The 27341-nt window shown below is 42.7% G+C and overlaps 1 protein-coding gene across 1 annotated transcript in view; it reads left to right on the top strand.

The window, feature by feature from the left end:
* The first annotated feature begins 291 nt into the window (after nucleotides 1-291).
* Nucleotides 292-27341, top strand: part of LOC100083560 (transmembrane 9 superfamily member 2-like) — a 50212-nt gene continuing 23162 nt past the window's right edge. Inside the window, exons 1-10 of the mRNA XM_029067365.2 lie at nucleotides 292-547; nucleotides 7654-7721; nucleotides 8692-8785; nucleotides 11356-11483; nucleotides 11727-11856; nucleotides 15148-15275; nucleotides 18016-18127; nucleotides 21243-21322; nucleotides 22407-22515; nucleotides 24336-24468. Coding sequence (XP_028923198.1) covers nucleotides 395-547; nucleotides 7654-7721; nucleotides 8692-8785; nucleotides 11356-11483; nucleotides 11727-11856; nucleotides 15148-15275; nucleotides 18016-18127; nucleotides 21243-21322; nucleotides 22407-22515; nucleotides 24336-24468 — 1135 coding nt within the window. The 5' untranslated portion in view covers nucleotides 292-394. The remainder of the gene's footprint in view (nucleotides 548-7653; nucleotides 7722-8691; nucleotides 8786-11355; nucleotides 11484-11726; nucleotides 11857-15147; nucleotides 15276-18015; nucleotides 18128-21242; nucleotides 21323-22406; nucleotides 22516-24335; nucleotides 24469-27341) is intronic.

Genomic DNA, 27341 nt, shown 5'->3' on the forward strand with positions numbered 1-27341 from the left:
GGATGAATGAATGAATGAATGAATGAATGAATGAATGAATGAATGAATGAAAGGGGCGGCTTGCCTAAGGGGCGCAGGCGCGGGCTCCGCTGGCCTTCCGCCCCTCCCCGTCCCCGTCCCCAAGATGGCGCCGGGGGCGTCGGGGTCGGATCACGTGACGCCGCGCGGCTCTCGCGAGAGCGCTGGGGGCGGGGGCTGGCGGCGGCCCCGTGGTGCGCCTGGAAGGCGGAAGGAGTTGCTGGCGGCGGCGGCGGCGGCGGTGGGAGGGAGGGAGGGTCCGGCCCGGGCGGGTCCCGTCGACCGACAGACCGAGCGGCCGACAGACCGACCGAGCGAGCGAGCGAGCGAGCGGCCGGCGCGGCCCATGGTGGCCCCCCGCGGCTGAGCCCCGACGATGAGGTCGCCCGGCAGGAGCCGCCCCCGCGTCCGGCGTCCGGCGCTCCCGCTCCTGCTCCTGCTGGCGGCTCCCTGCTGCCCCGCCTTCTACCTCCCCGGCCTGGCCCCCGTCAGCTTCTGCGAGCCCGACAAGGAGACGGAGGGCTGCAAGGTGAGGGCGGCGGGCCCGGGTTCGAATTCGCCCCCTTCGCTCCTCTCTCCCCCTCTCACTTCCCTCCGCCCTCAAAGGGGAATAATACTACTACTAATGTTGGTATTTGTTAAGCGCTTACTATGTGCCGAGCACTGTTCTGAGCGCTGGGTAGCTACAGGGTCATCCGATTGCCCCTCCTGGGGGCTCCCGGTTCTAATCCCAGTTCTAATGGGGATGAAGACTGGGAGCCCCACGTGGGACAACCTGATTCCCCTGGGTCGTCCCCCCCCCCCCCCCCAGCGCTTAGAACAGTGCTCTGCCCCTGGTAAGCGCTTAACAAATACCAACATCATCATCATCCCCATTTTCCAGATGAGGTCACTGAGGCACAGAGAAGCTAAGTGACTTGCCCCAGGTCCCACAGCGGATAAGTGGCAGAGCCGGGATTCGAACCCATGACCTCTGAGTCCCAAGCCCGGGCTCTTTCCACGGAGCCACACTGCTACTAAGCGCTGGGGGAGATACAGAGTAATCAGGTTGTCCCACGTGAGGCTCATAGTCTTCATCCCCATTTTACAGATGAGGTATCTGAGGCACAGAGAAGTTAAGTGACTTGCCCACAGTCACACAGCTGACAAGTGGCAGAGCTGGGATGCAGTTCCTCTCTTCGCTTCTCGATGGACGGCGAGGCCCCTGAGAGGCAGCCTGGCTCAGTGGGGAGAGACCGCCTGGGGAGTCAGAGGGCATGGGTTCGAATTCCGCCACTTGTCAGCTGGGTGACTGTGGGCAAGTCACTTCTCTGGGCCTCAGTGACCTCCTCTGGAAAATGGGGATGAAGATTGGGAGCCTCACGTGGGACAACCTGATGACCCTGTATCTACCCCAGCTCTTAGAACAGTGCTCGGCACATAGTAAGCGCTTAACAAATACCAACATTATTATTATTATTACAGTGCTCCAGACACAAGCACTCAATAAATACAACCTGACGACAGAGGCAGTTGAGGCAGTTGCTTATCTGAGCAGCATGAGAAGCAGCAGGGCCTGGTGCATAGAGCACGGGCCTGGGAGTCAGAGGTCATGGGTTCGAATCCCGGCTCCACCACTTATCAATTGGGTGACTGTGGGCAAGTCACTTCTCTGGGCCTCAATGACTTCCTCTGGAAAATGAGGATAAAGACTGGGAGCCTCACGTGGGACAACCTGATTACCCCGTATCCACCCCAGCGCTTAGAACATTGCTCAGCACATAGTAAGCACTTAACAAATACCGACATTATTATTATTATTATTATTATTAAGCAGCGTGGCTCAGTGGAAAGAGGCCGGGCTGGGGAGTCGGAGGTCATGGGTTCGAATTCCGGCTCCACCTCTTGTCAGCTCTGTGACTGTGGGCAAGTCACTTCACTTCTCTGGGCCTCAGTTCCCTCATCTATAAAATAGGGTTTAAGACTTTGAGCCCCACATGGGACAGACTCATTACCTTATCTCTACCCCAGCGCTTAGAACGGTGCTTGGTACATAGTAAGCGCTTAGCAAATACCATTATTATTATTATTATTACGTGGGACAGGGACCGTCTCTGACTTCATTAACTTGTATCCATCCCAGCGCTTAGAGCAGTGCTTGGCTGTCTGTCTCCCCCGTTTAGACTGTGAGCCCGTCATTGGGCAGGGATCGTCGCTGTCTGTTACAGAATTGTCCGTGCCAAGTGCTTAGTCCAGTGCTCTGCACATAGTAAGCGCTCAATAAATACTATTGAATGAATGAATGAATGAGCATAGTAAGCACTTCACAAATACAACAATAGTAATAACAGTGCCGGCCCCCAGGCCCGCCACCCTATAGTGACCTCATCTGTGAAATGGGGATGAAGACTGTGAGCCCCACGTGGGACAACCTCATCACCTTATATCTACCCCAGCGCTTAGAACAAGTGCTTGGCGCACAGTAAGTGCTTAACAAATACCACCATTATTATTATGATTTTTTGTGTGTCAGTTCCCTCATCTGTAAAATGGGGATGAAGACTGTGAGCCCCATGTGGGACCACCTCATCACCTTATGTCTACCCTAGCGCTTAGGACAAGTGCTTGGCACATAGTAAGCGCTTAACAAATACCATCATTATTATTATTGTTCTTTCCCAATCGCTTAGTACAGCGCTTCTTACACAGTAAGCGCTCAACAGATATGATTGAATGAACGAATTGCCTGCTGATGCCGTGGTATTCCCAGGCTGAGCCCTCCTTTTCCCTCTGCCCCTCCTCCCCTCCCCATTCCCCCTCCTCCCTCCTTCTGCTCTCCCCCTCTCTGCAGCACCTGTGCATATTTGCATATATTGTTTAGTACTCTATCTTATTAATGATGTGTATATATCTATGTTTCTATTTACCTGGATGGTATTGATGCCTGCCCACTTGTTTTGTTGTCTGTCTCTCCAGTTTAGACTGTGAGCCTGTCGTTGGGCAGGGATTGCCTCTATCTGTTGCCAAATTGTACATTCCAAGCCCTTAGTACAGTGCTCTGTACACAGTAAGTGCTCAATAAATACTATTGAATGAATGAATGACATTCAGTGCAACACTTTTCACCCCTTCCGCCTCCCCCACCGGCGTGGCACCGCTGCCCGGTTCTCCTGGGAATAATAACTGTGGTATTGGTTAAGCGTTTCCTGGGTGCCAGGCACTCTAATAATAGTAATAATCATAATGATATTTGTTAAGCCAAGCACTGATCTAAGCGCTGGGGTAGATCAGGGGTAATCAGGTTGTCCCCCATGGTGCTCACAGTCTAAATCCCCATTTTTCAGAGGAGGTCACTGAGGCACACAGAGAGAAGTGAAATAACTTGCCCAAGGTCACACGGCTGTTAAGCGGCAGAACTGGGATTAGAACCCACCACCTCCGACTCCCAAGGCCAGGCTCTTTCCTCTAAGCCACGCTGCTTCTCTACTAAGCGCTGGGGTGGATGCAAGCAAATGGGGTGGGTTACAGTCCTCGTCCCACCTGGGCCTCAAGGTGACTTATATGTAAAATGAGGATTGAGACTGTGAGCCCCATGTGGGGCAGGGACTGTGTCCAACCCGGTTTGCTTGTATTCACCCCAGTGTTTAATACAGCATCTGGCACATAGTGCTTAACAGACACCATCTTCAAAGCGCTCAAACAGCTTCGTTCCTACCCCCCCCCGGCCCTACTGTTGTACTCCAACCCAGCCCACCCACCTTGCTTGTTTTGATGTCTGTCACCCCGTTTCTAGACTGTGTATTTTCCAAGCACCTAGCACAGTGCTCTGCACACAGTAAACGCACAATAAATAGGATTGAATGAATGAATTTTACAGATGAGGTAACTGAGACCCAGTGAAGTGACTTGGCCAAGGTCCCACAGCAGACAGGTGGCGGAGCTGGGATTAGAACCCGTGACTTTCTGACTCCCAGGCCCCTGCTAGGCACTCACTGGCCCCTCTGCCTCCCGCACCTCCTGGGCAAACATTGACACTTCGTCGGTAAAATCTTTTGGCAACACTTATGGTGCTCCGTGCCCTTCCCTGATTTCAAAGCAAACATTGACCCTTGAGCCCTGCCTGCCTTCCCTCCCCCCCCCCCCCAGGTTGCCATGGCCTCTCTCAAATTCATTCATTCAGATTTAGCTCTCCCCACTTTCCCGCCCCACAGGGCTTATGTATGCATCTATAAATCGATTTATTTCTGTTGATGCCTGTTTACTTGTTTTGATGTCTTTCTCCCCCACCCCTAGCCCGTGAGCCCATTGTGGGCAGGATCGTCTCTCTATATTGCTGTATTGTACTTTCCAAGCGCTTAGTCCAGGGCTCTGCACACACTAAGCACTCAATAAATACGATTGAATGAATGAATGTATTGAGCTCCTGCTGTGTGCAGAACCCTGGACTAAGCACTTGGGAAAGCGTGGCTTAGTGGCAAGAGCATGAGTTAGGGAGTCAGAGGTCGTGGGTTCTAATCCCAGCTCTGCCATTTGTCAACTGTGTGACTCTGGGCAAGTCACTTCACTTCTCAATGCCTCAGTTACCTCATCTGGAAAATGGGGATGAAGAATGAGCCCTCACTTGGGACAGCACGATTACCTTTTATCTACCCCGGTGCTTACAGCAGTGCTTGGTACATAGTAAGCACTTAACAAATACTGTCATTATTATTACAATACAGCAATAGAGGCCATCCCTGCCTGTCCTAAGCTCCTGGGAGAGTACAGTACAGCAATAAACAGTTCCCTGCCCACACTTGCAGAGTGGGACTCGATCAGTGATATGTATTGAGCTCTTATTATTATTATTAATGATCGTATTTATTGAGCACTTACTATGTACAAACTGTACTAAGCGCTTGGGAGAGTACAGTATCACATCAGACACATTCCCTGCCCACAACGAACTCACAGGCTAGGGGGTGGCTCACAGTCTAGACAAGAACACACAGTGTCTACTATGTGCAGAGCACTGTACTAAGCACTTGGGAGAGAGCACAGTCCAACAGAATCAGCAGATAAGTTCCCTGCCTATAAAGAGCCTACGGTCTAGCCTCTCAGCCTCCTCGGGAGGTGCTCACTCAGCCCTCTCCCCTCTCTCATCTTCCTGTGTAAGACATCGAACCTTCAACTCCCATCTTTATTCCTCTTAGAAACATTGCCATCGATTGTCTGTTCAGCTCCACAGTGTGCAAATCCCTGCAGGAAGGAACGTACAGTACAAAAAGCACCCCACCTGCCCTTTTCTTCTGTGACTGCTGATATCAAGTATCTTTTCCTCATTCCTCCTCCTCCTACTCCTTGCGTGGAGACACCCTTCCAAATATGGAACGGGAGGCCTTTGGATATTTGGGTCACTTTTTCCATGCCGATTTCGCCCTTTCAAGATATTTTACATTTCCCTATTTTCCATGGGTTCATTCATTCAATTCAGTCGTACTTATTGAGTGCTTACTGTTTGAAAATAATAATAACGATGGCATTTATTAAGCGCTTACTATGTGCAAAGCACTGTTCTAAGCGCTGGGAGGATACAAGGTGATCAGGTTGTCCCACGTGGGGCTCACAGTCTTAATGCTCATTTTACAGTTGAGGTAACTGAGGCACAGAGAAGTGAAGTGACTTGCCCAAAGTCACACAGCTGACAAGCGGCGGAGATGGGATTTGAACCCATGCCCTCTGACTCCCCAGCACGGGCTCTTCCCACTGAGCCATGTGTACTTAGCACTTGGGTTAGATTCACCAAAATTTTTCTCCTGGACAGACTCCTGTTGGTTCTTTCCTCCCACCACATACACATGTCAAGTTTGTTAAGCCATCCTAATCTAATTGTACCAGATGCCACAGCCCTTGTAGTTAGGAATTTTTTTTTTTAAATGGCTCTCCCCACCTCTCTTACCTTATCTAACGAATGATCTGTTGCAAGTTTTTGTATGTGAAGGTAGTTAATCCCTTCTTCCAAACATTTTTCCTTGGAATTAATAATAATAATAATAATAATGTTGGTATTTGTTAAGCGCTTACTATGTGCAGAGCACTGTTCTAAGCGCTAGGGTAGACACAGGGGAATCAGGTTGTCCCACGTGGGGCTCACAGTCTTAATCCCCATTTTACAGATGAGGGAACTGAGGCACAGAGAAGTTAAGTGACTTGCCCACAGTCACACAGCTGGCAAGTGGCAGAGCTGGGATTCGAACTCATAAGCCCTGACTCCAAAGCCCGTGCTCTTTCCACTGCGCCACGCTGCTTCTCATTGTCAGCCTGGGAATTTGCAGAATTGGCAGAATTGTCAGCCTGGGCCTTGCAGTCGGGCTGAATTCTTTGGTGGGAAGAAATTGTGCAAAACAGAAATGGGGCCGGTGCAGAAAGGCTGATATAGCAGGAAACCTTGTGATCAAACTCTTTGGCTCTTTTCTGTTTCTCCCATGTATTTAACTCACTGTTCCATTACAACCCAGTTCTTTCAATCACTTGTCCAGTAGTGTTCCCTTAGAGTAAGCTTTATGTCCTTCTGTTCACTTTTAACATAAGTTCTACTCGTGACAGCTTTTTCAACTGTCCTCTTATATGCATCATTTTGCAACCTTAAAAACCTTGACTTAGCTTTTTCTCATGCCTAGAACAGCATTCCTGCTCCCCTCTACCAAATACTATTCCTTCCACCATTTAAAGTGCAGCTGAAGTCTCACAGTATTGCTTACTGCCTTGCAAAACCAACCCCATTTGTGTGCCATCATGATATAGGTAGGTAATGCGTATTTTACATGTTCAGGTGTTTTTTCATACCTGTGCAAATGGGACTTGTGCATAAAACGGGCAGGGACTGTCACTCTTTATTGTTGTATTTACTTTCCCAAGCGCTTAGTACAGTGCTTCGCACACAGTAAGCGCTTAATAAATACCATTGAATGAGTGAATGAAAACCTTTGAATGCGCTTTCACAAGCTGTGAACCTCTCTCCACCCACTCGCTCATTAACTTTAGACCCCAGCCGAACACAACAGGGACAAGAGAGTGTGAGCACTGCTTCGCAAACCACACCAACCAATTCTTTTTCTCGGCTTCTCCGCCTTGAAGCCTTAAAACAGTCTCCACCGTTGTTCTTGACGGTAGACTGCCATCATCGTGTAAATATATCTCTCTATACTTCAGGGATCTTTTGTTTGCACTATATTTACTGGGGCTCTGTAATTCCTGGAACATGCATCAGAGAGAGGGCGTAGACTCACTGGGGTATTAATACTCATTTCTGGGACTACGGAACCACCTCCAGTTTGGAGCAGTCACTCAGACGATTTCCGTCCCACTCGGCCCAGCTTTTCTCCATCGAATACCTCAGCTTCCATGTGGGTGGCAGAGCCACTGTAGGTGATCCAGGTTTCCTGAGCAGCAGCAGTCCCGGTTTTGTGGGCCTGCCTGAAAAGAAAAAAAAAACCAACAGCATTTTTCCTTCACATCTTGCATGTCTCTCTCTTTTTTCAACTCGTAAAAGGATATAAAACCAAATGTTCTGTGTTGCGAAATTGATGGTAACCAGAAGTTTAATTGCTTTTTAATTACGTGTGGAGATGAATTTTCTTAACTGTACATTTATGCAGGATTTTTTTCTCCTTTTAGTCACTAATTGAACTATTTGTGAATAGACTGGACTCAGTGGAATCAGTTCTACCATATGAATATGATGCGTAAGTATGCGGTATGATGATTCTATGTTTAGTCACTTTTAAAAGTGATCTGAGAAGGATTCAAAGACTATGATAACATGGAACATAGGAAAGAAGGAAATCAGAGCTCAGCTCTCAGAATGAGGTCCAAATGGTTTTCCAGATCAGGGCCATTTCTCATATTTCAGGAAGGCTACTTATAAATAAAGGGTTCTTTTATTTATAGACGCGGGACTATGTTAGGAGCAACTTTTGAAATTGTATTTTGAGTTTCGAAAGTTTTGTTTCGCCAACATCTAAAAAGGACACCTAATAAGAATATTTAGCAATAGTACTTAAATGTCAAGTTTTTCCTTAGGAATGGGTTCTGTTTGTATCCCATCCATTATCATGAAGAGTAATTCTAATTTCCGAATGTCATGATGGGTAAGAATTAGTACTGAATTGCCTGTCTGGCTTTCAGATGTTGTTTACGACTAAAAATACTTCCAAAATATTAAAACTTAAAGTTTGGATTGACAGTAGCCTGTAATGGTGGCTCCTTGCTGTCTTCAGTAAATGAGTTAGTCATTGAAAAACTTGGGCCTCTTAACGGTTCTTTTAGGCCTTATCATTCACATGGAGACAGATGAGATTACGAACAACATTTCTGTACACAAACTGAAAAACTTGCCATTAGTTTAGCTGTCATTGGCAGAGGAAGTATTTTCCACAACTTAAAAAAATCGAGTCTGTAGATGCTTTTATATTTCAGGATGTCGTAATTTTGGAAGTTGAACTATCTAAAGAAAAAAGTAGGTACATGAAAAAGCAGTATGAATTTTCGGGTCATTGGGGGTCAAATCCGGTGACGGAATCTTCACTAGCGGTGAGGTTCCTGCCAAAAATATTACATGGAGAAATCTGGAAATACATTATGAACATAAAATTTTGAAATGACATTTCTTCCCCGTTTTATTCTTGTATTTTATATTGTAAACTTCTCTTTCAGCTTTGACTTTTGTCAAGATTCAACAGAGAAACGACCTTCTGAAAATCTCGGACAAGTACTCTTTGGAGAAAGAATAGCGTCATCCCCATATAAGGTGACTCACAGAGTACTTACGGCCTTTAAAAAAAAATCACAAATTCCTCTGGATTCAAACTTGAAAGTGTGAAAATGAAAAATATTCATGTCACCAAAGTTCACAGTAGGCCAGCCTGCTTTGCATTTAGTCCCATTACATACCAATTTCGAGGCTGAGAATGTGAAATTCATTCCTTTGAAATGGGCTTCACGTATGGTTTTGAAATTGGTGACCAATATTATATCTTTCAGATATAGGTGTAAGAGGACAGGGCTCTCATGCGGTAGGGTCAGTGAGCCAAGAATAGTGGGGAGAAAGCAAGAAAAGTCAAACAGTGTTGACTTAGCGTCTGCTGCATGGAGAACACTGTACTAAGTGCCTGGGAGAGTACCTGATTTCTGCCCCCATGGAGTTTATAATATAGCAGGTGTGACATATTAACAAGAAGAAGGAAAAAGGGGATGTGCACATGGGTTGGTGTGTAAGTAGAGGGGTAGGAAAGACACCTGCAAAAATACCATGGAAGGTAGTTAGCACTAAAGTGCTTAGTTGGAACAGAAATACTGAAGTGACAGTGGGCTATAAACTGGGGAAATTAGAGATCAATTCAAGAAGGCTTCTTGGAGGAGATGATATTATTATATTTGCTAAGGGCTTACCGAACTAAGTCCTGACATGGATACAAGATAGGTTGGACATAGTCACAGTGGGCCTCACCGTCTGAGATGTGAGTCCAGAAAGGTTTAGAAGATGGGAGGGGTCTGTCGTATTTGAGATGGGAGGGTGTTCCAGGCAGGGGGAAGGGCTTACAGCAAGTGGCAGACAATGGGAGAGACCAGGACGAGGCAGAGTTAGAAGGTTAGCTTGAAAGGAACAAAGAGTGCGAGCTGCAGGGTAGTGGGAAAGAGTGAGTAAGTGGGTGTGAGCTGATTGAGAGAGAACGAGAGTGCTCTCCCCTCCTTCCCCCCCTATGCTCATATTCACTGGGATCATTTTCCCCCAAGATGATGGTGACAGCAGTAGCGGGAACCCTGAAGGCAGAGCCTCCGCTCCTCCTCCATGTCTGCCAAGGCCCAGCCTGGCTCTCTGCTCCGCTGAAGGGCATAGATGCCGTTGAGGCTGTTCTTGCATGTTTGTCGTGGATGGGGACTGCCTCCCACCCCTGAATCCTGGAAACCTTGGAGAACAGGGGCCATGAGCCAGGCGACTGGGGGCGGAGGATGGGCACCCCAGTTACATCTTCCTCCTGTTTGCCTCACGAGCCCAGCTGCTCTGCAGATCGCACAGATCCTCACCAGGCACTGTGGGTATGTCTCTGCGCTGTGGCCTGTTCTAGACAGTTGCTCTGGCCCTTAGGCTAGGGTCTGGGTCTTGGGCCTTAGGCAGTAGGCAGGCTCCTTATTTGAACTCTCAGGGCCTGGATGCTGCCCCAGCTCACTCCACTTGGCCTGGAGCTCCACTCCTGAAGATAAATTTGACGGGCAACCTTTGGACTGTAAAATGCAGGGCAATTTTAGGTTAGTTTTTTGGTCTGTTTTTTTTTTCCCCAAGACTAGTACATTTTATTGTCTGAAAGAGATGTTAGCCCCCCCAAATCAGTACTACCACCACTGAGAGGTCACGGCTCAGTGTCTCTCTTCAGAGGGAATTGAACCCATTCCCCTTCACATGACTGAAAAGAAGACCCTGAATCATGGCTGTTGAGGTATCCTCAGCCTGTCAAGTGATGCAATAGCGATTGAGGAATTTCCTGTAAACTCTTCCTTTCTGAGGCTTTATCTTGCTGTATAAAAGGAATTATTTGGGTAAATTCTTTGATTAATGTAAGAGGGCAGAAGCAGCTATAGCTAGGGTAATTTAACTGCCTGGATAGGGGTGAAATTAACTTTTGAGTTTAAAGTCCAATCAGTGTTATCTATTGAGCACTTACTGTGTGCAGAGCACTATATTAGTGCTTTGGGGGAGAAGACAACAGAGTTGGGAAACCCATTCCCTGACCAAAAGTCCAGATGGCCACCTGGTAACTCAGCTTTTGGTAACTCAGGTGGCACACGAGTGATCCAGATATGCTGGTAATGAACAGTCACATTTTCTTCTAGTGGAAGAGTGCGCTTAATCCCAAAGTTCTATCCAGCAGGCCTCAACAGTCTGGCAGTACTATTTAACTCACTTAGTCATCAAGGATGGATGCCCTATGGTAACCAAAATTAGTCTTGCTTACAAAGAGGCTATTGTTTTGAACTTGTGGTAGTTCTCTTGTACTGAGCTAACTATGGTGAATAGAGCTATTGTTCTTGACCAATATTTTGTTTTGCCCAATGTTCAGGGGATATATTTTTAAAGAAATTCCACATAGCCTGAATGAAATTGTCAGGGAAATATTATTGTCATTAGTGTCCTACTTCACAAGTATGTAGAATAATCATTTTGGTTCTGAAAAAACGGTTTTAAGATGTGGAATTTAGAAGGTGGGAGGAAAAATAGCCCTGATGGTAAAAAATAAAAGACTCATGTTTTATGATCCTTGGTGTATAAAAATTCCATTAGCAGCCCCGCTTACTATTTTGAATCTTTTTATTTTTAAACAGTTTACTTTTAACAAACCAGAAACCTGCAAGAAAGTTTGTGTAAAATCCTATGATCCAGCAAATGATGCTGAAAAGAATAAACTGGCCTTTTTGAAGAAAGGAATGCAGTTAAACTATCAGCATCACTGGTGGGTTGATATGAAATAAAATGGCATGATTTTTCAGTTGCTCTCAAAAGTAGCTTTTATTGGTGTAGTCGCTTGCATCATTTTTCCATTCTCTGTGGCTTAAATCATATTCTTTTGTTGCTGAAATCTTACAGAAAATGAAAACAGTTAAAAGGTAATTGAATTGAAATATGTATAAGATTAATGTTTCAAACCCCTTTGATTTGGATGACATAATGTGAATAACTTTATTGTTGCACATAGGATTATTGATAACATGCCTGTAACATGGTGTTATGATGTGGAAGATGGACAAAAATACTGTAACCCAGGATTTCCAATAGGATGCTTTGTTACTCAAGATGGTCGAGTGAAAGATGCTTGCATTATCAATGTAAGTGCCTAGAAATAAATTCTTTATTGTTTTGCAGACTGTAAAGTGTTCATAAAAGGTCATTTCACATCGTGTGCCCTGTAAAATGGAAACAAATTCATTTTAGATTTTTGCCCCTGCCATGATGGCTTTCTATAGCCTATGGATCGTTTGGCCTTCTGAACTGTATTTTAGTTTGAAATTTTACATGACTTTTAGTAGTGCTGTAAATCCATACCTCAAAGTGCTGAGGAAGAGCTTACCAGGTTTGGAAGGGCTTGTTCGTTATACAAGGAGTTGTATAAGTAAAAGTATTCGTAAAAAAAAACGTAGTGCTGTTATGCTTGCAACATCCTTGCCTGAAGCATTACCGTAAAACTGAACATATTCTCTGCCTCAGAATATGGAAGGATTAGACTTAGTGTAGCTCTAGAGATATTAAGAAGGTTGAAGTACTTAGCATACTATTTAGCAGCTTTCTGCTTAGTCCTCCAAAAGAGTTACCCGCGTGGAGTGTATATTTATTAAATGGCCCCTAATGACTTGAAGTTGATATCTTAGCACCACAAAGCCACATTATTCCCCAGCAGTAATATTGGCGGTTGTGAGCAGTATTTTCACCTGGCAAAAAGAAGTGATTATGGATATAAAATTGCTTGGATTGTGAAGAAAGTAATGCCACGTGCACAATTACTGTCACCCAGTTTTGTTATGGGAAGGTTTTGAGGTATGTTTTGGTTTTTTTTTGTGCATCTGACCTTGGAATCCTAGAATAATTCTGTAGAGTAAAAGAGCTGGAAAGAGACCTCAAGTGTTTATCGACTTGACCAGTTGCTTCACTTTAGTTTCAGTTCTCTGACAACGTGCAATTGAGTTGTTAGAATTTATTGGAATTGTGTGAAAAAAGTCTGAATACCAGTGACTGTGGAAGTAAGCCGCCTTATTTTTTTCTTGTTGACCATTGCTTTCTTGAGAAGTAGCGTGAAGAAGTGGAAAAAGCATGAGCCAGTGGATTTAGGTTCTAAGCCCAGTTCTGCCACTTGCCTGCAGTGTGACTTTGGGCAAGTCACTTGACTTCTCCGTGCCTCTGTTTCCTCATCTGTAAATTGAATCCTCATTTAAGAGGATTCAATACCTGTTCTCCTTCCTACTTAGACCGTGAGGCCCATGTGGAGCAGGGACAGTGTCTGACCTAATTAACTTGTATCTACCCCAGTGCTTAGAACAGTGCTTGACATGAAGTAAGTGTTTAACAAATACTGTATCATTTCAGCTTTTGCCAGAGTTTAGAATGTCACCAAAAATCCAATAATTAGTACAATTCAACCTTCATATTTGAAGGTTAACTGCTGATGATAGGTGTTCGTGTGACCCGCTGTCCTTTACATATTGCTCCCGTGTGTAAGCAGTCTTTCGACATGCTTCAGTGTCTGCTTATAGGGCCACTCTGCTGCTCGAGGCTAGCTGCCCCAGTTTGTCAATGCATTCACTCTTTTTCTTTTCTGATAGAAAGGTAATTTTTCTTTTCCGATTGCTGTACTCCAAGTTGGTGTGTTTGCAGTGGTTCCTTTGAAAGTTTTTTAGCTCTACTTTTTTTTAAAGTGGTATTTAAGTGCTTACTATTTGCCAGGCACTGTACTAAACTCTGGGAAAAATTTAAGATAATTTGGTTAGACACACTCCATGTCCCAGAGGGGGTTGACAGTCTTAATCCCCATTTTACAGATGAGGTAACTGGGGCACAGAGAATTTAAGTAACTTGCCTAGGGTCACAGAGCAGACAAGTGGCAGAGGCAGAATTGGAACCCAAGTCCTCTACCAATGCTGGAAATAGTGCTTCAGGGAAAACTTGTCCTCGGGTCTATAAACTCATTGTGGGCAGGGTATATGTCTACACTCCCAATCCCTAAGTATAGTGTGCTGCATAAGCGCTCAGCAGATACAATTAATTGAATGGGATGTTTCTCTGCTGAACCTGCTTAGTCACCTTGTTTGAGCCTGCCATAATTATTTAGATGTTTTGTTATCATCTGACTTCCACATGTATCCTGCTCTGCTGAACGGTATTAGATCAATCGTATTTACTGAGCGCTTACTAGGTGCAGAGCACTGTATTAAACGCTTGGGAGAATACAATGCATCTGTATTGAGGCAAGTATCAATTGTTGATCGGCTGCATTTTAAGTCTGTAATACTGAAGATTAATGTTGAGTGCACATCAAAAAGCTGGGTGACATTTGTGGCTTTTTTTAAAAAAATAGTATTTGTTAAACATTTACCATGTGCCAGGCACTGTACTAAGTACTGGGGTTGATATGGAATGATCAGGTTGGACACAGTCTCTGGCTCAGTCTTAATCCACATTTCCCAGATGAGGTAACTGAGGCACAGAGAAATCAAGTGCTTACCCAAGGTCTCCTAGCAGGCAAGTAGCAGAGGTGGGATTAGAACTCAGATCCTCTGACTCTCAGGCCAATGCTCCTTCTGCTAGGCCACGCTGCTTCCCTCAAATTTCTCTGCCTCAGAGGGAGTCAGGTATTGTCACAGTTGTATGTATATGTCTAACTTGGTTTACGGTTTGATATGTTGACCTCATCCACTGCCAGTCTACCAGGAGAGATGTTGACTTTCTTCGTATTTTATATCTTTATTTTATAAGCTCATTTTTAGGAATTTTACTTCCAAATTGCAGAATATGCTGACAACTTTTAGGTTTTATGCTATGGATGAGAACATGTAGCTAAATATACATTCTTCGTGATGCATATTTTTACATGCTCTCCAGGTCCTGATCTGAATTGACTACAAAACCATCTTTTCTTTGTTTTGAGATATGTGCATTTTCATAGTTCACAGTTCACAATGCTGGATTGTTGTCTCAAGGATTTTGCTGGTGCTTTTAGCCTGTTAGACTGGGAGAAAAGCTCCAGGTTCCTTGGGTCTTTGACCTGGACTACATAAAGCAAGACGAAAACTGAATCCGTTATTCAGCCCTACTTCACTCTTTCAATAATCGGGAATGATTCCATCCACTCTAAAGTAATGACTTATACTAAAAGGATTGTCTTAGGCGCTTTTTGGCGTTCTAGGAGCTAGCATATTTTGTTGCCACTATCAGAGATAGAATAATGGGTGGATCAGATCATTGGTTGGACCTGAAAATGCCGTGTCTGATGTCCTTATGTTTCGGTACAATGAATGCAGAGCTCAGTATTCTTAGGAACTGAGTGATTTTTCCAGTTTCAATTCAAGGGCTTGTTCAAAATGTAACTTTTATTGGAAAAGTCTGAACTCCCTTCTGATTTTTTTCAGTCTGAGTTTAACAAAAAGAATACTTTCTACCTCTTCAATCATGTCGACATTACTATTACATATCACAGTGGGGCAGATGAAAATTGGGCTGGAGCACGACTCGTTACTGCACGACTTGATCCCAAAAGGTAACGTCTGCTACTTGCTTTTTTTAACTTCATTAACTTTTGTAAAATATTAAAAAAAACAAACAACTTTTGAAAATAAAAAGTCACATGCCATTGTGTTCATGTAATCTGTCTTTGCAGATAGGTTCTAAAAGTCTTGGTTGATCAATTGGGCTAGTGAGTTTGAAACTATGAATGCCTGGAACAGTATTTATTTACTGGCACTACTCTCCTCTCTCGCTGCCCATGTCATTAGGTTGAGTGAATTACAGACTTAAAACTTGGAGGCAGATAGGAATTCATCAGTGCATGCTTATTCTAATTGAATCTTATTAAAGTAATAGAAAGGAGTCAGTCCTCATTAAAATTGAGACCCTCTTTCTAACTTCTTTTACATATTGAGCACGTGCTGGCTTGCAGGATGGATTCTGTAAGTGTGTAGTATTCATTAAACAAAGCATTTATTTACAATTTAGAGCTACTGTATATATTATCTTTGAAAAATGAAATTCACATATATACATTCCCTTTAGAGTCATTGGGCAATAATCAACTGCATTTTTTTAAACTTTAAGGCGTAAGTTACTCTGCTTTTTTGCACTTCAACAAGAGGAGAATCAGTTTTGCTTCTTAGTCTTTAGTGAATGGAAGTTGCAGTGTAACTTGTATTAGTCTTTTATTGTATTCTCTGAAGGTTTCCACTTCTTTGAGGAGGTTAAGGCTGTAGATTTTCAGGAAACAGAATAATAATAATAATTATGGTGTTTAAGCGCTTACAATGTGCCAGGCACTGTACTAAGCATTGGGGTGGATAGGAGCAAATCGGGTTGGACACAGTCCCTGTCTCATGTGGGGCTCACATCTCAATCCCCATTTTACAGATGAGGTAATGGAGGCACAGAGAAGTAAAGTGACTTGCCCAAGGTCACACAGCAGACACATGGCAGAGACAGGATTAGAGCCCATGACCTTCTGACTCCCAGGCCCGTGATCTAGCCACTACACCATGCTATGAAGCATGACGATCAGAAGCTGAGTGAATTCGTAGGGTTTTTTTCCCCCAGCCTGTGCTGTTAAAAGCAAGTTAGATATTTTACCTAGTTATGACAAATAAATATGACAAGACACAATTCACAAATGTACCCTATTTTTGAAGACCTCAGGAAACTGAAAAAGAAAATGCATGTAATATACCTATAATTAAACTCTCCATTTCCCTTTCTCTGGCTTTTCCCCAGTCTCTTCACTGCAACTTTATTCTTCCAATCAACTAAATGTTCTTACTTTTTCTTCTTCCCTCTCTCTATCTTTTTCTTTCTTCCTTTCTTCTCTTTCTTTTTCACCAGGGCTACCCAATAACTGAGTTGTTCAGTTAGCCGGTGAATACGCTGGCCTCCCGTATCATTTGTGGGTTTTTCTTTCATGATTCCTCTGTTTCATGATGCATAAATGCACACTTGGCGGTCCAGATGCCCAAAGGTTTTAATTCTTGGAATCTTAATGACTCTCTTCCCCTTCTATCCCCATTGGAGGTCAAAGCCAGTTTTGGGAATCGAAGGGGAAAGGGAAGGTGAGCAACAAAGTCAGCAATTGGTATGAATGATCTTTCTTAATCTGTTGGAATAAAGAGGATAGACTTTATTATACTGGAGGTATATTATTGCTGAGCTCTGAAGGATTTCATCAAGTTAGGTTGGGGCTGGATACAGAGCAGGACATCCCTAAAAAGAACTGGATATTTACCAACTACAGGGCATATGTTAGAGGATTCCCCCCCATCAAAGTAAGATATAATCCATAAATAATGAATACATCTTTATTTCCATTGTTAAAGTTGGGGGTCTTTCATTTTAATTCAATTTAAATCTTTAAATTTTCATATAAAGACGAGGCAGTTGGAATGAGGGGAGACCAAACCTGTTAGCTTTTGAGTTAGTATGAAAGATTCTTGATTCGGCATGTGTGAACTGAACACACAGTTCATTAGTAGAATTTGCTGTGAGTACGTATTAGCTTTTATAATTTGCTGATTTTGCTTCTAGTTTTATTTTTAGACTTAATCCCTTTCCCTTCTAAGCATCCTAAATGTTCTGTAAAATATCGCATCAGCCTTGGAGAGGGGTGGGCGTTGCTGCGTAATTTAGAAGGACTTCCAGGATATTTAAAATGTATTCTTAGAGATAAATGGCATTTTAGTAAGAAGGAGAGAACTGGTGGAGAGCATTGAAGTCAGGGTTCATTACTTTGCTTGAGATGGAAGGAAATAGGTAACGATTGGAGGTATTTCGGGTTAGGTGTGCCTCTGTACACCCTAAGGAGGTGGATAGAAATGCCATATAGTGATGGTTCTGGCTGTTGTTGCACTGATGGCCTACTCCAATGGGTGCCTCACCAGTAGAACTGAATATGATCTGTTAGATGGGATTACTTTTTTCAAGTGTAATTCCCATTCAGGTTATCAGCATCAAGTTTCTTAGGAGTGTTGGGAGTGTGGTTTAAATGAAATAAAAAGTGAAACACTGTCCTTTCAGTTTACCTTCATGAGTTCCTTTTAAGTCTCAAAAGTATTTTTCGAAGTTTTAGACTGTATAAACTCTGTGGTCAGGGAACATGTCTCCTAATTCTGTTGTATTGTACTCTCCCAAGCGCTCAGTACAGTGCTCTGTTTGTAGTAAGTGCTCAGTAAATATGATCGATTCTTAAGAAAAATTGCAATGCCTCAGATTCCCATTTTGACCCAAACTTTTCTCCTACATATTAGCTATAAGCATACTGATGAAAACAAACTGAGTTGTGAAGGACCCCCTATGGAAATCCCTGGAGAATTTTCAAATAAATTGAATTTGATCTACAGCTACTCTGTGAAATTTGAAGTAAGTATGTTATGTATTTAGGTTGTTAGACTCTTCATTTTAGATTAAGGATCTGTAATGCCTTTGCTATTCATCACAATTAAGAATTAATTAAAATGTTTGGTAGTTAATCAGAAAAGCAGTGGGGTTTTTTGTTTGTGTTTTTAAATGAAGTGGCAAATAAGCTGAGAGAAGTAGAGAAACATTAAGGGCACAAAATGGCCAGCTCAATTCCAAAGTATCAGTTCCGTAAAAGATAGAAATACATACCAGATATGCAAAATACTTGAAATGTGAGTCCCTTAATGACATTTTCCCCTCCAGTACACAGATGTTAGTTTTTAGCTGAATTTTTTGTAACTGGTCTTCATCTTGGGCTGGGTATTAAAAGGAAAAATGTTCATGAAGGGTGTGCAGATAAAGTGTTCAATTGCCATTCTGGTAAATGGTGTTCAGCCCAAATATTAGAAGCGTTTGCTAACGTCACTTAAGTACTTTGGATTTGACTTCAGTTTGGTTTCTGAAAGCCACCAAAAGGATATGCAGTGCAAATGATGGATGCCTTCATAGAAGTGAAATCAGTACTAGCCTACGTCACATAAGCCTTCATCTAATAGTTTGTGCTGATTAATTTTTGTTTGGTTTGAAAACAATCTTTTTGTAACCTATTGCATATACCTTATTTTTGTCGTGGACAAGGCAGCTCAAAAGAATATCATTTTTGTATATTTAAAGGATTTCAACAGATCCTCCAACATTTTTTTAGCCATGTGTCCATCAATTTAATTGGATGGAAGCCAGTTTTGCATAATTGTTTGGGCTAGTGGACTGGAAATCAAGGAATTTGAGTCTGTTTCTCTCTCTGCTAGTGTGTTTAGGCAAATCTTTGCCGCTCTGGTCCCTCAGGTGGTAAAGCGTGCTTTGCAATTGCGTTCCTCAGATTTTTGGAAGGATTAGTTATCTTTTGAAAACATTTTAGGACCTTAGAATAAAAATTCATCAGGTTTTGTCTTTCACTGTCGTAAAAGCCTAAACAAATGACTAAACTGCTTATACCCTTAATTTCATGAGCGTATTACATTTTAAATACTTATTTTCGTGAATAGGGTTGAGTGATTTCATGTACTTCTATTTGACAACACAAATGCTCTTGAATTTTACCCCAGAACTTTGGTTGCAATCATAGGACCAAATCTGAAGAATCATAGTGTGTATAACAGGGGGAATGCCAAGTGTTACACATGTGCATAAAGCCAAAGCTTGGTGGAAAGTTGATCCTTAGTTGACTGGCCCTTGAGTGAATGGAGCTTGTCCCCGGGGGCCGAGAAACAGTTGAGTCTTCCCATGCATTCAGGAGTCTTAGCTAATTGGGCTCCTGAGTGCAGGAGGCTCTCCCCAGCTGCCCTGGCCCGGTCCCTGGCTTCAGGATGCCCGGCAGGGCTCTGTGCATTGAGACCAATCAGCTTAGATTCTGTAAGTCTTGGGAAAATGTGGAGAGTTGCACATACTGTTGGTTCAGACAGCCAAGTCTTCTACAGTGTCACCTGATCACAGGGCATGTCAGGGCAGCTCTCCTAAGCCTCCCGAGACCCGACCCGGGCCTCTGAATAATTTGGCAGAGACTCTCTGGTGCATGTTTGGATCAGCTAATGCCGTTGGGTCAGGCAGTTGCTCAGTGTGTTGCCAGTTCAAGGCCAAGAACAGCCAAATCATCCCTGTGCTTATTCCTCCGGCATTGTCCCCTACTTGTATGGGGGCTTGGTGGAATCTGATTGCATTTGGTCTTGGCGTCGTAGCGAGGAGTCAGTGCCCTTTCACAATCACTTTCAAGGTTGCCGGTTCAGAGATTTGGAAGTGTGTTGTTGCTAGAAGCGGCCACAGAAGATCTGTCTGATCCTAGTGAAGCCGCTGCCTCTGATGGACTCATAAATTCCTCATAGTAAATGTCCTCGCTGAGCTGTCCCTCTGGCAGTGAAACTTCTTTTTTGACCCAAAGGAGTTTCTGGAAACTAAACCTCTTCCGATATACAGATATTGTTGTGTTTTCTCACGACTGCAGCCCTAGGATAAAGTGAGGGGTAGTTGTAGTGATGAGCTGCTGTCTGCTATTCCAGCAGGTGGCAATGCTTGCACAATCAAAAATTGCAAGTGGCACGACATTTTTTTTAAGAAAACATTTCACTGCTGCTCATTTAAAATTCTGGAAAATTTCCTTAAGAACATTCGGAAGAGGCATATTTCAAAAAAATTGAAATGTAACGAGTAAAAGGAAACTGTTAACAGACTTCCACCGGTTTGTCCAGAAAAGTTGAGCTTTATAAGGGAAGGAGACTCTCCAGGCACATACTTTTAGAAAAGGAGTGAGGCCGATGGATTAAATTTTAGCAGCCGACTATTTCCTGCTAGAGTTTTCCAGTTTGGCTCCTGGTTCTAAAACCAGCACTTCACAATTCCGATAGCAAGTATTCCATTCATTGCTGCCGATGTTTGACAGGGATATCATTTCTGATCCGATTTTTCCAACGACGAGTTCACATGATATGTAAGTGGTTGATCACCTGACAGTGGCCTGGCATCATCAAAGAAGTTGTCCGGTAGCATCGCATTTTCCTACGTGATGAGCATATATGTTCAGTGCAACAAATGGTTGTGGCAGCAATTATAGCAGAGATTTAATTTAATTTAAATTTAATTTGATATATATTAATGTAAAAATAAATCCGTCAGTGGTATTTATTGAGCATTTTTATGCAGAGCACTGTGCTAAGTGCTTGGGAGAGTACAGTGCAACTGAGTTGGTAAACACATTCCCTGCCCACAATGGACTTGAGTGTCTAGAGATGGGCTTACAGTCTAGAGATGTTGCAAAAGGATACTGCTTTAAAAAAACTAGATGTAAAATTGTTAAATGATGAGGTGAAACCAAGAGGAATTGAGGATGAGGAAGATAGACTGGATATTCCAGGAAAGACTTGGCTCATGTAAATAAATTTTTGTATGAGGTGATAGAGTAAATTCAGCAATGATGTTGGTAAGATTAAAGTACAGCAAATGAATGAAAAAAATATTTAAATATATTTTGGAATTTGGAAATAACCAGTTATAGATAATCCATTTTTTATTGTTTCTCTTGTAGAAAAATAACGACATAAAGTGGGCTTCTAGGTGGGATTACATTTTGGAATCGATGCCTCATACCAACATTCAATGGTTCAGGTAAGCCTTTGCCAAAATATAAAGAATTAGAAGTTGCAGGGTGGTAGCCTTTGCCATTAAATAAGTTAGCCCTGCTCATCAGTAATGAAAGTCAACTTTTTCTTCCCAGTAGTTTTTAGGGGAGATTTGTATGATGATTAGAACTAGAACATGAATCCAGGCCATTTTGGGGTCAACATTTTTGTCGCATGACAGGAGGAATACTCAGGATCCTTCGGAGTCATTCATAGCAGGGCTGGAGTCTCCCTATCAGAGATGCCACCTTTGAATACAAAATGCAGGAATATTCGTATTTAGTTTTTATGGAGCTGATTTAGCTCATTTGATTTACCAGAACTTTTGCTAAATTTGGAATGCAATTTTTACAATTCACTGAATTTCTTAAAAAAAAAGAGAAAAAAGTCAAGAACCAAGATTTGCTTTATTGAGTTTTAGTGTCACAGACGGGGTCATAAATTTTCTTTCTGGGAATGACCAAAATAATGCTTTTCAGTAAGTGGATTAGCATGTGGTACCAAATAGAAAATCTATCTATCTTAATAATAATAATAATAATAATAATGATGGCATTTGTTAAGCGCTTACTATGTGCAAAGCACTATTCTAAGCGCTGGGGAGGATACAAAGTGATCAGGTTGTCCCACGTGGGATTCACAGTCTTAATCCCCATTTTACAGATGAGATAACTGAGGCATGGAGAAGTTAAGTGACTTGCCTAAAGTCACACAGACGACAAGCGGCAGAGCCGGGATTAGAACCCATGACCTCTGACTCCCAAGCCTGTGCTCTTTTCACTGAGCCACGCTACTTCTTGTTACTTGTTCACTTATAGAGTTTTCTCTTATTTCTCTTCACATATTTTAGAAAATTATTGTTGCTTGCAGAGGTTTATGCTAAATTATGTCCCTTTGCTTGTATATTAGACTAGTTATGAGCTTTAAACCCTCACTATCTCCAAGAAGGTTGAATGACATTGAAGGAGAATTTAATATTTTTGGTTCACATTTTTACAGCTCCTCTTTCTAATGAGGCAAAGGAGTTTAAATGAAAAGAGTAAAGTTGTGAATTTTTCTTTTACTTTCAGTATAATGAACTCCCTCGTAATTGTTCTTTTCTTATCTGGGATGGTGGCTATGATCATATTGAGAACACTTCATAAAGATATTGCCAGATACAACCAGATAGATTCTTCTGTAAGTAAAACTCGTGAATTTTATCAGTTTTCCCCCAAGTTGTCTAATCTTGTGATTTTAAATATCATTAGGCATTTATTCAGTACCACAGCTGTGCAAAGCACCACTATAATGTATGTCTGAAGCAATAATAACGTTGTTATATGTTTGCGTTTTCTTAATACCTAGGGTATCCAGGAGATGTTAAGTGGTAGCCGTTAATAATGTTTTCCTTTTGTGAGATCAACAAAGGTAGCAAGTTGAATAATCCAGAAAGGTCCGAATAGAGATAAGCCTCAAGGTAGCAAACCAGTACATCTCCTAAGTAGTGTTAATCAGTGCCCCCTAATATATTATTGCCTTAAGTTGCTAAAATGGTGTGTTGAGGTAACGTTAGTGAATTTCACCAGTTTTGTGAGAAAAATATGTTCAAATCGAACCTTACTATATGGGGGACTGTTGGTTTTCGGGGGTTTGGCGGGGGGTAGCATGGGGCAGAGGGGGATAGACCTCAAGTGAAATATTTGTCTTGGCTAAACTCAGAAGCAAACTATGAGGTCTTTTAAAGTAAAATGTTTGTCCTCTCAAGCAATCAGTGACACTTATTGAACGCTTACTGTGTGTAGAGCACTGTACTAAGCACTAACGAGAATATATTACAACAGAGTTGCTACTTCTAGTTGTGAATATTTTGTCTATCTCCCACATTAGAGTATAAAAGTCCCTTGTGCACAGGGAATGTGTCACTTGGTTATTCTGTTCTTCCCAAGTGTCTAAAACAACACATTACACTATGTGGGGGGCTCAGTAAATTCTAATTTTAGAATTATTTCCCAAGCACTTTAGTCCAGTGCTCTGCACACAGTAAGCACTCCATAAATACCAGTGACAGGTTTCTATTAGGTGCTTTAAAAGTGGTATGGGTCTTTTGAGATCCCATAGCATAATGTTTGGTTTCTCTAAGTTGGTGTTGGTGGCAATGTAAATTTCTGGGCTCCGCCCCCCTTAGAGGCCCAAGTTATGACTGCTCATGTTCCATTGTCATGCCTGGGTTCCTGTTACCCAATGGCAAGTGCTCAGGTGAGCTCAGAGTGTGGGAACCTGGGACCTGTCCAAAACCAGGTGCAGGAGGTGCACCAGGAACTTCCCTGAAGACTTAGGCAACCCCGCATCTTCTCCCCATCAAAATTATTTTTTCTTGCTAAGAGCATGAGAAAGGCTCTCACGGGAACTACCAGTAAATTGTATCCTTACCCTAGTATGTTGCCTCTTAGAGTGGCACCAAAGGATGGTTTGCAGAACAATAAAATAGTTGCTTGCTATTGTCTCATGAATAGGAGTGAACTTTCTAGTTTCCCTAATTTTTCCATCCATTCATTTATTCAAAACCTTCTTGTACCTAAGAATGGTTTTTCTCTGAACAGCTTCTGGTGATAATGCTTTCCATGTGCTTGCCACCCACTGTTTGACTTGAACCTTACCTTCAGCTCACTTTTCAAGTTTCAGCCCTTCAAGAGGTATCATTTAACAGACTGGGATAGTAATTTAGTGGGTATTTTATAAGTTAGTACAGTGTTAAGTGCATAATTGTGTTCAATACATACTGCGAATTGACTGTCTGACAAGCTGGTTTGAGAGATTTGAAGCAGAGTAGAAAATTAGGATTTTAGCTTCCTTAACCTGTCAAAATATATTTTTTGGGATGATAAACTATGCTGTTTCCAGGGTACTGCTAAATCTATAAGTAGCCATTGTTTTCAGTTTTTCGATTTTTGGAGATCCAAGTAGTTTGCAAAGTGCACTTAATAATGTACATCTAATAAAGAACTACTTTTGTGCAGGAAGATGCCCAAGAGGAATTTGGCTGGAAGCTGGTTCATGGTGATGTGTTTAGACCTCCAAGGAAGGGAATGTTACTGTCTGTCTTTTTGGGTCAAGGAACACAAATTTTCATCATGACATTTATTACCTTATGTAAGTAGCACCCATAGAAATGCCAATTGCCAAATTCTGAGAAACAGCATCATAAATAAAGTTGTAGACTTTTCTTGCAAAATTGCAGAATCATCTTTACTGGAAAAGAGCTTGTTTTTTTTAAAAACAGTCTCTGTGCTCTAGTGTAAATCCTGGGGAAATGATGGCTCCATATCTTACATAGGAATTCTCCATGCTCCTCATTACCCCTCCACCCGATAAAAATAAAAAAAAAGCATGGCAAAATTTGCTTTATGTTGTAAAAATATCCCTTCATTTTTCCTTGTTGGAAATGATCTGTTTCTCACCTGTGGTATGGTCTGGTGTATGAATTTGGGGCAAAGTAGTGGATAATGAAGGTAAAGTGCTCTGCTAACAAAAAGTGGTAAGAGGAATGGTGCTGAGAATTGACATAGCAGCGTGGCAGGGAATTGAGATAAAGACCTCCTCTGACAATGAAACATTGAAACTTTCTCTGTGACTCCTTTGGGAAATGTGAGCTCCTTTTATTAAGATTGTTTTAGCAAGAGATTTGAACCCTGGCCAACTACTATATATTTTTCATTCAGTTGATAATGAGCCATAAAAATTATAGCATAATTGTAGTTTTTATCTGGCGTCCATCTATTATAATTAGAATCTGAGCAGAGATACTTACGGAAGCCTTTGGAGATAGTTGCTATCTGTTTGGAGGCAGGGCATTCTCTGAAGAGTGTCATTGTTCTCAAATAGAACTGAACTCCACTGATTGGATAGTACTGAATGACAACATGGTATAGTGGAAAGAGCTCAGCCCTGGGAGTGAGAGGACCAGGGTTCTAATTCCAGCTCTGCCACTTACCTGCTGTGTGGCCTTGGCATGCCACTTATTTGTGGCTCAGTTTCCTTATCTGTAAGATGGGGATTAAATAACTATTCTCCTTCGTACTTATATAATGAGCCCCATATTGGATAGGGACCATATCCAACCTGATTATCTTTCATTTACCCTAGTGTTCAGTGCTTGGCACAGTGCTTAATAAACACATTGTTATTATTATCTTCAATCTCTGTGAGGATCTTTATCCAATCAGAGCCTAAGACTTATAGGCTATGTACTCCCTGTGGTCGGGCAGTAGGATGGAGGGCCCATAATGAGTGGTAGATGTTTGCCTCCTGTCAAGTTTTGGAGCCATTGCCGAAGGACTAGAGGGATTGTATTTCCCAGCAATTGTGGTGCCCTTGTGCATATATAAGATTAACTCTCTCCCTCATCTTTTATCTTTCTCAGTCTCTTTTCACAGGCTCCTCTTCTGCCTTCCACCCTCCAACTGTGGGTCCCTCAAGGTTCAGCTCTGGGTCTCCTCTATTCTCCATCTACACCCACTCCCTTGGAAAACTCATTCACTCCCTTGGCTTCAACTGGGACGTCTAAATGGATGATTCCCCAATCTGTATCTCCAACCCTGATCTCTCTCCCTCCCTGCTGTTTCACGTTTCCTTCTGCCTTCAAGACATCTCTACTTGGATGTCCTGCCATCACTTCAAACTTAACATGTCCAAAACAGAATTCCTTGTCTTCCCACCCAAACCTTGTCTTCCCCCTGACTTTCCCAACACTGTACACAGCACCACCATCTGTCCTGTCTCACCAGCCCATAACCTTGGCGTTATCCTTGACTCCTCTGTCTCATTCAACCCACATATTCAATCCATCACTAAATCCTGTCAGTTCAACATTCACAGCATCGCTAAAATCCACCCTTTCCTCTCCATCCAAACTGCTGCCATGTTAATGCAAGCATTTATCCTGTCCCGCTTCGATTAATCTATCAGCCTCCTAATTGACCTCCCTGCCTCTTGTCTCCCTGGATCATTTTTCTACAAAAGTGTCCAGTCCATGTTTCCCCACTCTTCAGGAAACTCCAGTGGTTGCCCGTCTACTTCTGCATCAAACAGAAGCTCCTTACCATTGGCTTTAAGGCACTCATCCACTTGTCTCACCTCGCTGCTCTCCTTCTACATCCCAGCCTGAACACTTTACTCCTAATAATAATAACCTAATAATGATAGTGGTATTTAAGGGCTTACTATGTGCAAAGTGCTGTATACCTAGTCCTGGGGTAGATACTAGCTAATGAGATCAGACACAGTCCCTGTTCCACATGTGGTTCACAGCCTAAGTATGGAGGGAGAACAGATATTGAATCCCCATTTTACAGATGAGGAAATGGAGGCACCAGGTACCAAAGCTACTTGCCCAAGTGTCACGCAGCAGGCAGGTGGTGTAGCCTGGAGTAGGATCCAGGTCTTCTGATTCCCAGGACCGTGTTCTTTCCACAAGGCCATGGTGCCTCACACCCCCCCCACCCCCAATGCCATTTCTGATAGAGAATGAGAGTCTCTGATCAGGTCCCAGCTCTATTCAGGGTGACCTGAAACTTGTCCTTGTCTGGAAGGAGGGCCTTCGTCCAAAGCTGTGAGCGGTATGTTCCTCCCTGCATTGGCCAGCTGGGCCTCTGCCAAGTAGAGGGGTCATGGAACTTAGACAGGACTGTGCTGCTTCCCCTGGAAATCTCCATTGGGGCTGAAAACAGATTCATCCTGCAAGGATCCCATTACCGTGAAGTTCTCTTCTTCACAATGATGTGATTTAGAAGCACTCATAAACTTTTGTCGTTGCAGAATTTCATCTGTAAAACTGAGTAAGATGATTGAACGTGTTTTTAAAATGAAACCCAGCAGAAGAAAGGGAAGAAAGGGACACTTTATGTGATGACATTTAATGAAGAAAGGGACACTCTTTTTATGTGATGACATTTAATGTTTTGAAATAATTCTTGCAGTGAAAATTATGGTATTTAAGTGCTTATTGGGTGTCAAGCACTGTTCTA

This window comes from Ornithorhynchus anatinus, chromosome 6, assembly GCF_004115215.2.
Source record: "Ornithorhynchus anatinus isolate Pmale09 chromosome 6, mOrnAna1.pri.v4, whole genome shotgun sequence".
Classification (NCBI taxonomy): domain Eukaryota; kingdom Metazoa; phylum Chordata; class Mammalia; order Monotremata; family Ornithorhynchidae; genus Ornithorhynchus; species Ornithorhynchus anatinus.